General features: G+C 50.3%; 1 protein-coding gene across 1 annotated transcript in view; it reads right to left on the reverse strand.

The window, feature by feature from the left end:
- Positions 1–8,406, reverse strand: part of XRRA1 (X-ray radiation resistance associated 1) — a gene marked incomplete at its 5' end in the record, with an annotated part of 20,439 nt that extends 12,033 nt beyond the window's left edge. Inside the window, 9 exon segments of the mRNA XM_010087604.1 lie at positions 725–765; positions 2,006–2,262; positions 3,262–3,360; positions 3,983–4,116; positions 5,250–5,347; positions 6,033–6,105; positions 6,872–6,943; positions 7,130–7,284; positions 8,297–8,406. Of these exon segments, the coding sequence (XP_010085906.1) occupies positions 725–765; positions 2,006–2,262; positions 3,262–3,360; positions 3,983–4,116; positions 5,250–5,347; positions 6,033–6,105; positions 6,872–6,943; positions 7,130–7,284; positions 8,297–8,406 (1,039 nt within the window).
- Positions 8,407–9,970: the final 1,564 nt, after the last annotated feature.

Raw genomic sequence — 9,970 nt, forward strand, 5'->3', positions numbered from 1 at the left:
AGCAAAGACACCACTCCAGAGGCTTTGGTGGCAGGAGACACCCCAGGGGCAGGATACCACCCTCCTGATCCCAAACACAGCTATAATTTGAAGAGCTTTCAGTTCAGAACCACTTCGGAGGTTGTCTCACGGCAGCCTGCTTTGGCCTCTGTGGGAGCCCTGCAGGGAGTCTTGTCAAATACACCAAATTCCACCATCTAGCACTGAAAACGTGCACGGGCTCGGGAGGAAGCAGCTGTGCTCTTGGCAAGCGTGCATGTGCATGCACATGTGTGTTACGCTAGAATGTGCTGGGAGTGCTCAGCATCTCTTAAACTCAGCCCCGTACTCAAGTTCTAATAAAAATCAGGGTCTTTGGCTTCAAACACCTGATTCTGAAGAGCATGACGGAAATAAATCTGGGGGAAAAAGATTACAGGGCTAAGAATGAATGAACCCCCAGCTCCTGAGCTTCAGTCCCCACCTGAGCCACACAACACCTCCCTACACAGGGAGGGCACACAGGTGACTCAACTTTTATTTGAAAATGATAGAAGTTTAAGCTCCAGTGTCCCTTGGTTATGGGAAAACTTGCTCCTGATCTCCCTGATGGGAGACAATACTCACTGTCAGCGCCCCGAGTCCCAGCTGTACCCACGGGCTTATTGAAACTCAGCTGAGAGCTTGAGGAAAGGAAGTTTTTGGAGCTCATACCCCAAATCACAGATCAGCCAACAGTTCTTACCGGTGCCAGGTGTTTCTGAGAGCCAGAATTAAACACGACCTCTGCAATGAAACACAAAGTGAGGGTTTCTATGTGAAGCTGAGCACTGGACCAGCCCAGCTGTGGCAAGGCTGGAATTACCCTGGAAAAGCAAATCGGCATCAGGCAGGATCTGGCTTAATGGTAAGATGTGCCCAAGGTGAGGAGGGGGATCAGGCCCACGGTAGCAGGCTCCTTGACAGCCCCATTGCTCCAGGAGAGGTCCACATCCCTCCAACACAGCAAAAACCCTGCTGCTGGCCTCAGGGCAGCCAGGAGCTCCCCACAGGTAGACTTTGGTTTGGAGTCTTGCCTGTGAGCACAAGGCCTTTCCCACATCATCCTGCTACCACCAGAAGTTGCACCATTGCCTGCTCCATAAATACCTAACAACAGGGACTGCTGCAGTGAGCCGGGGGACAGGAGAAGTGCTTGGAGGAGCCCCACCAGCAGCCTCCATCACAGCATGATCCACACAGAGGACACCAGGCAGCCTCCGGATCCATCCCATGGCATGGCCCAGCGTGGTGTGTGCATCACGCTTTGGTGAGGACATCCAGAGGGGAGAGCTGACCTACCCCAGGAAGGCAGAGCTGTGCGCGGGCTACCTCCTCACACAACCTTCCCGCCTCTGCCTACACAGTCATCCACTTCCCAACTTGAATTTTTTCCCTGTTTTTGCCAGTTTTCCTCCCAGCCAACATGCAAACTCTCCTTTGGAGTAAGTTACCCTGGAGAAGTCCAGGAGAGAGAAAGGGGCACTTCGATCTGAACCATGGAAGATGCCTTTAAATTGGAAGAGGGCAGATTTAGACTAGATATTAGAAAAAAAATCTTCCCTGTGCGGGTGGTGAGGCAGTGGCCCAGGGTGCCCAGAGAAGCTGTGGATGCCCCATCCCTGGAGGGGTTCAAGGCCAGGCTGGATGAGGCTTTGGGCAACCTGGGCTAGTGGGAGGTGTCCCTGCCCATGGCAGGGGGTGGCACTGCATGGGCTTTAAGGTCCCTTCCAACCCAAACCCTGCTGTGATTCTGCTTTCGGGTGATTCATGTCCAGTAAGCTCCCAGTAATTATAGAGGGACTGTAAGGTTAGCTGAGATGTCTAAAACGGTTCTGTGTGTCCCTCTCTCACTCTTTTAATTTGGTCAAACTGCTTCACTCACTAGTAAACATTAAGCAGATCCTCACCCTGACACAACTGAGCCCTCTCCCACCGAAACACCCCACAGATTCAGTGTGGGCAGGGAGAGGCAGGCACAGCTCACCCATCCTCTCTGTATCCGTGAGGTTTTGTAACACAAGTTCACGCTGTCCTTTCTTCACTTCCAGCTCTGCTGCCACCTCCGTGCCCTCCTGCTGTGGCATCTGGGGCTGCAGCCAGAGGTTGCTCAGGGACCTGTACCACTCTGCTCTGAAGCTGTCGCCATCCAGAGCAGGGTGGAGGAAGAACTGCTTGCTCTCTGCTTGGTGCAGGTAGGGGACAGCCGAAATCCTGTTCCTGTCCAGATTCAGCTCCCTCAGGCTATTGGAAGAGAAAATAAATGAGAAACTCCACAATTACTATCAGTGTGTGCACCCGGCCATCTGTTCGCCCCGGTGCCCGCAGTGCAGGCAGCTGGCCCTCAACCTGCCTCCTCGCTGAGCTTCCCAGCAGCAGAGCAAAGGCATCCGTGACACCCGCATCTTGCTGTCCTGTTCCCCCTCCTCTCCGAACCCCCAACCACAGGCTCAGTTCTTGGCACAGCCCGGCGTTGCCCCTGAAACCCGTGACTTCAGTCCCTGCCACCAGCCTGAGGATCACCTAAGTTCACCTCTTGATGAGAATTTAACAATAATGAGCCATCTTGGCAGTTTGTTAAATCACACAGGGCTCTGATGAGCTGCGGTCCTACTGGGATTCCCTAAAAATGTGCCCCCTTCCCATGGGAGTATAACATCACCAATGCACTTGCCCAAGGCCACAAGACAGCTTAGGGAAGAGCAGAAACTGAAATCTCCACACTCCAGCCCTGCAGTCTTGTGTCTAAACCTCATCTGCCCCCCTTCTCGCTCACGAACTCTGCGGACAATGTCTCTGCGCCATCCCCAAACCCAGCACAGCCCAGTTGAGGGGTTTGTGAACAGCCCCCCTTCCTAGTGACTCATCTCTGGCTGAATCACTCAAGCCCACACAAAACAGAGGGAGCTGAACCTAGTGCTGCTGCGCTGAAATAAAGGATGAATCTGGGGCAAAGAAAGAAAAAATGGAGAAAGCAACTGCCATTTCTCAAATCAGACCTGGAGATCAGCAAACACCCAGGGCAGGAGCTGAATTACCAGCCACTTGCTGGGTTTGGCCAGCTTGTGCTTTGCAGCAGGTTCTTTGCTTCCGTTCAGTCCCGTTTACAATACTAGAGAGACTAAACTGGGAAGGATCCGAGTGAATCATAAAAGATTTTGGTCATCATTTTCATTTTAAGCTGGCGGAGGCAGCTGCCAGCTCCTGAAAGCCAGAGCCGTCTGTTGCCAGGTGCTTCCTTACCTGCGGAGTTGAGACAGGCTCACAAAGACGCTTGGGTGTGACAGACGATTGTCATCCAGTGACAAAACCTCCAGAGATGGAAACCTTAAATGAGCAGAGCTGCGGATACAAAGCTCATTAATAACACACTCAAGCACAGACAGGTGAAAAACACGTCATTTGCTGTCACCGCGGGAAGATGTATCCACCAGGAGGCTGGACTGGGGCTCGTTTTTTTCATTCTTTTAATAGAAAACTGATATTCTACCTCAAAGCAGATAAATTTAATCAACCCAAACGACCATCTAGCTAAGTGTTTTATCTCCAACAATGGCAAACGGTGGCTACCTTGGCATAGCGACTGTGGCTAAGCGATACATGAAGGGTTTAGTTAATTATGAATAAATAGCTTCTTATTCATGTGGCTCGGCCACCCGATGGGGCTGCTGAATTTCCGTCCAGAGGTTCCTCTCTAGCTGTGGCTGCCATGCCCTGGGGGATCAGGGGCTGAGCTGGGATAACACTCCCCTGTCACCCAGTGCTGACCATTAGCTTATTTGATTTTCCAGTTTGCAAGGGAAGAGCTCTGCTGCCAGACTGGTAAATCCCAGGCTGCCCACCCTCGCTGCTCACCGCTGCCTTCCCATCCCCACCACTCCATCCCTCTGCCTTCCCAGTGCATCCCACTGGTGTGCTGGCAGTTCCCCACCGAGCTGAGGCAGTGCTTGCTGTGTGCACTCACTCCCAGGAGCCTGCCAGGTCCGGAGGCAGAGACCGAAGCCCATTGGCTGTCAAACGAAGAACTTTGAGCTGGGACAAATCTCCCAATGTCCAAATGTCCTGGGTGGACAAATTATTGTAGGAGAGATCCAGATCCTGAAGGAAACAGAAGAAACAATCCCCTGGAGCAAAGAGCAAGCTCTGTTGGCTTTCCCCAGGAAGATTTTAAATATTTACAGGAGACTTTTGTTTGTGTTATCATCCCCCCTCAAGTGATGCCGTGAGCATCTCTGACTTGCAGGGACTTTGCTTACAGCGGTGAGACTCTGCACCTTGACAGAAGTGCTCAGGGCTGGTCCCCCACTCACATGTGTGACTCACGGGACAAACAGCCAGGGAGCAGAGCAGACCCTGCTGGCAGTGAGGATGAGGGTTTCTAGGATACATGAATAGGAATAGCTTTGCTGAGGCATTACAATAGGCTGCATTTCCCCAGGAGGAGCTCAAAAGCACTTTCCAAATCAATTTAATATGAATTTCCAATCAGTCTGCCCAGGGCTGATTTCTCCAGGCTGTCAGCAAACAAGATCCTGGACATTGATCATGGATGAAGCTGGGAATCACGGGGCATGGCAGGGAGGGGAGTTTATGTGGGTCTCATCCCCACTTTTTGTAGCTGAAGCTGCTCACACAGAGGCACACAGGGGTGGACAGGATCAGCCCTGGCCTCAGGAGCCCTGGAAATGTGTTTCCCCATCACCTGGGCACCACGTAACCCTCTGTGTGGGTTACCAACAGCACATGGGAGAAACACAGGAGAGCTTCATGGATTTGGGGAGACTTCCAAAGCCTGCAGGCAGGAGGGAGGCGAGGATCTGGGTGTACAGAACCAACAGTTGAGCCACCAACAATTTTTTGAATGAGACAGGAAGAAGCCCTTGAAGACAAAACTTTATGTCCAGCATCAATCAGAAACCATGTGTACAGCAAGAAAGAGAAATCCAGGCAAAGACACCTCGAAAAGAGCAAGTCTAGATAAGATCAGTGCAGCTAAGGCAGAGCCTGAGCTCTCTGGAGAAGAGACCCAGAGACACAGGGATCGCTCTGCGGAAGGAAGCAAGATGTGAAGGTCCTTGAGGGACACAGCAGAAAGGACATCCCGGAGTCACAAGGAAGCAAGAAGAGTGAGCCTGCAGTTTCAGAGAATTCACACTGCAGGTCAACCGCTATGTGTAGGCTTCAGCATGAAGGGAGGAGATGAATAAGGTCTCAGATCCCCCTCATCTTACTTCCAAATGCAGGAATTCTCCAGCAGTGATTTTCAGATTTCTTAGTCCGTTCAAGGAAAGTTCCAGTTCCCTCAGTCCTGGAAACTTCCGAAATGGCTCTACAAGGGTGGAAAAGAAAATGCTCCAGCGAGTGAGAAACAGTACTAACAGAACAAGTCATGTGTCACTAGGTCCAGAATGGACCAAAACCAGCAAGAATGAGAGCACCAGTGTTATCAGTGGGCAACTTTGAGGGACAATGCCAGCTCAGGTAGATGTTTGTCCGTACAATATATGATGTTCCACCAGATGTCCTTAGACAACTGGCTTGCTTTCATGCATTTTTTCCCACCCCAAATCAGATTATTGCTTGAAGCCACTGACGGCACATTTAGCTTCTATGTTTTACTAGTTATAAACAGATCTCCTTTTTAATTCTTCAGAATAACTGAGCCCATCACACTGCATTTGTATTCACCTCCCAGCTCTACCATTAACCTTCAGAGCCTTTGGGACAAGACTTTTCATTATTCGACGCTTCTGTATATTAAATGGGGATTTTCCTTGTAAAGAGCTTTGTTTTCTAATAATGGAAAGGATACAACAGTGGCACGCAATTATCGTTACAATAAAGGGAATTAACGCAAGGATTTCAGTTCAGTAACAGGAAGGAAGCAACTCTGCAAAGAAGCGCTGCGTGTACATCTTAAACCTCTTTGTAAAGCTCTAGACCTTTGTTCAGCCAAGTGTAAGCTTCTCAAGGTTGAAAAGCAGCCTCTATTTTTTGGTAATGCAATCACTTACCTAATGTCAGCAGGTTCTCAGCAGCATTTATAAAAGTGACACCATCAAATTTCTCAAAATCATCTTCTTTAGCCTGAAAAATACAGGGGTGGGTGGAAACCCAAACCATTCTATGATTCTATGAAATCATCCTGCTCCAGCCCTAAGCTGATCTGAAACAACTGGATCTGTCCTTTTCTCAGAATGCCTAAATCACAGCACTTCTCGTATTTAGGTTTTCATTTGTTTTTCTGCCAATGCAGAGCACCCCTCAGAGTATGTATTTTTAATGTGCAGCTGCCTCAGTGACCAACATCCAGAAGACCTGGACTAGTTGAGCCCCAAAGCAAAGCCCCGTCTGTGTCCTCGCCGCTGACCTTGCTCCCCTGTATATGTCACAGGGCTCCTGGGCCATATTTCATATTTCAAAGCCACCCTTTTTTTTAGCACATCTGTCCTTCACAGCACCAGGAGGAAACCCTGAGAAGACACTAAAAACCCATCAGCAACCTACTGCGAGTTAGCCATGAACCCAAATAAAAGTCACTTCTCAAGCTGAACTCCTACCCTCGCTGAGCTGAACATCCCTGAACCCAAAGAACAGCATTTTGCGAGGGGATGGAAGCGGGGAAGGGGCTACAACTGATGAAGTTAATTTGGCTAAGAGTACATGATCCAAAAGTTTGTAGGACAAATCATCCAAGCCTGTTCAAGGAACAGGAATTACCCTTCCTGTGCGAGGAATATGCCTGCACTTAACGTGTGTTTTCTTTAATATCTGGACAGTCGCGGGGTAATGTGGTAAAATTTTTCAACTTTTAAAGTGGTTCTTTAATGCTTCTTGAATCCCTGATACTCACAGAGACCAGATTTTGGCTGCTTATGTTCACAGAGCACAGGTCAGAGGGGTTCTTCAAACAGTGGTGCTTCATCTGGAGAAAAGAAAAAAAAAGAAACGCAAATGGTTAGTCCTGCACCACCCATGTAAGCAATCCTGAGTGTTGCATCCTGGGACCTGAACCCCAAAACCAGACTTCAGCTGCCCCCACATAAGGGAGGCACCTGGCTCCTTGGAAGGCAGCAACAGGGGAAGAATAACACAGGAAATCTGCACTCACCAGAAATGGCTCATCTAGGATATTGTCTTCATTATTTTCTTCCATGGAGGCAGAATTTGGGGGCTTCCTCCTCTGCTGTGGTGTCTCCCCGGTGGTCCCCTTCTCAGTCCAAGCCCTTGGGGTAGCTCTGCGTGCCAGCACCCAGCGCCCAGACCCTGGCACGACGATGGACCGAGGCAGAGGAGATGGTATGATGAGCGTGCGACCCTCTAAATGTGCTTTTCTCAAAGTGGCTGCTCTCTGCCTGGTATTTCAGTCCCACACTGAAATCCATCATTTTAGAATCCCCTACATGGGGAAAAACTGAAGTATAATATGTTCAGTGACCATAAAGTTCAGACAGGAACGTTAAAGCTACAGCCAGAGCCACGGAAAAGGAGAAACATGTTAATTTATATGTTGCATGGACATGGAAATGTGGGCTGAAAGAGCCTTCTGGAGGTCTCCAATCCAATCTCCCACTCAAAGCAGAACCATCAGCAACATTAGATCAGCCAGTTGTGGCTTTTTCTGGCAATTCTATCACCTCCCAGGGTAACCTGGCCCAGAGCTGCACCTTCTCCCAGCAAAGAAGTTCCTCCTAACGTCCAACCTAAGCCTCCCAAGGTGAATTTTTTGGCTTAGTTATGCCATCTGCCACCATTAAGAGGAGTTTGTAGCTTAAAGCCACAATCAGATCTCCCCTTGGACTCCTCTTGGACAAACAAAACAAGCTCAGCACCCTAATCTTCTCCTAGAAGGTCCTGTGCTCCAGACCCCTTACCAGCCTAGCAGGCGTCTCCACCACCTTTCAAATGTTAAGAGGGCATTTGTGCCATTTCTATGCATTTCACAGTTGTGACTCTCAAAGCTCAGGTCAAAAGGAGAAGCTCTGGCTCAGAAGAGGTGTTGAGAACCACACTGAGATGCCTCCTGGAGCTCTCGTTTAAAGGGTGCCCTAGACACCCTGCCCTTCACTTCAATAAAGTTTTAAATTATTTTAAGACTTTCTGGGCACTGTTTCAAGTTCTCTTATCAACTGTTATCTGTGTTATCAGCTGTGATGTTGATACAGGAAACCACAGCTGAACGTAGCCTCTATCTACGAGAGGATGGATGGGAGACCCGCTGCTATGGACGTGACATTATTCTGCAGGGACACTTCACCAGCAGCACTCAAAGTGTCACCTTCTTTACTTGCACGTAAAATGCCCCTGGCAGGAAAGCAGTTAGTTGCACAGTTGCTTCCATCATCCATTTTATACATTCCTGTCGTAGCCATCTTGACTGCGAGGTTCCTGGGGAGAGTGGGTAACAAGTAAATGGGTTAAAATTTTAATTCGCTGACACATTACTTTGCTTTAAACAGCTCTTCCCAAACTAGCCAAAAATGAAATGTCAGCCTGTAGGCAAAGGAATGCGGTCAGGGACACATGAGGAGCATCGCCTCTTAAAATGGAAAAGTAAGTGAGGTGACAGGAGTACGTGTATTATTTTCCAGCTCAAGATAGCAAAATGCAGACACCGCCGTGTGTGTGAGTCAGCCTGTGTGGAGGACAACTCATGGGATTTCTGCTCTACCCCTCCTTCCCCTGTGTCCTTTCCCTTGTCACTTGTGGAGGCTCCAGGAAAAGAACCTCAGCAGTCAGCACTCCGCACACCTCGGAAATAAACTTCAAAGGCACTGCATCGCTCTCGTCCTGTGCCCTGGAGCAGATCATGGTCTCCCAGTGCCATCTGATGGTGTCTCCACACTTGGATGCACCACGCTCGCTCCTGACATGCGTACTTACGCGTACAACCACTGCACATACACACACACACCCCCACACATACGGGATACACCCCTACATGTGAGCCCATACACCCACACACCCAACACATATTCCTGTAACTACACCCCCCCAGCACGCACCCATACACCCCAGCTACCCACGAACACCCTCACACACACCACCCACACACACTCCCACTCGTCCCATCATATAACGCAGCCCCCCAAAAACACTTAACACATACACACATACGCCCTCCTGACATGTACCCTATACACACTCCCCAGTTACACCTCCACACCACCTACCCCAACAGCCCACACAGACATGCACCCACCCAAAACCACCCATTAACACCCTCACACACCCCATTCACACAGACACAATACACCCCATGCACACCTAACACACAAACACCCCCCCACGCTCCTCACTAGGCCTCCTAAACACACCCCAGCACGCACATAGCCCACGAACTTAACACCCCAAAACACCCACACCCATGCACACCTCATACAAACACCTATGGCCACCCTCACACACCCCACACACCCATGTACACCCCACACAAACACCCACAGCCACCCTCACACACCCCACACACCCTTACACTACCTGACCCCCACACCAACACCCTCAATACACCTCACGCACACCCGTGTACACCCCACCCAAACACCCATGGCTACCCTCACACACTCCACATCAACCCACAACCTTGCACACCCTACCCAAACACCCACGCACACCCTCATGCACCCCACACGCACCCACCCAAACACCCATGTACACCCTTATACCCCCTCCACACTAGCAGACCCCCAGACCCATGTACCCCCACACCAACACCCTCCCACACCCCACACCCTCCCAACTACACCTCACCCAAACACCCACACACATCACATCCAAACACCCGTGCACACCCACACACCACCCAAACACCCACATACACTCTCATACACCCCCCACACACCCACACCCCACCCAAACACCCATGGCCACCCTCATACACCCCACGCACACCCACACCCCACCCAAACACCCACGCACACCCTCACACCCATGTACACCCCACACAAACACC

The sequence above is a fragment of the Pterocles gutturalis genome, unplaced genomic scaffold (genome assembly GCF_000699245.1).
Source record: "Pterocles gutturalis isolate BGI_N339 unplaced genomic scaffold, ASM69924v1 scaffold20166, whole genome shotgun sequence".
Classification (NCBI taxonomy): Eukaryota; Metazoa; Chordata; class Aves; order Pterocliformes; family Pteroclidae; genus Pterocles; species Pterocles gutturalis.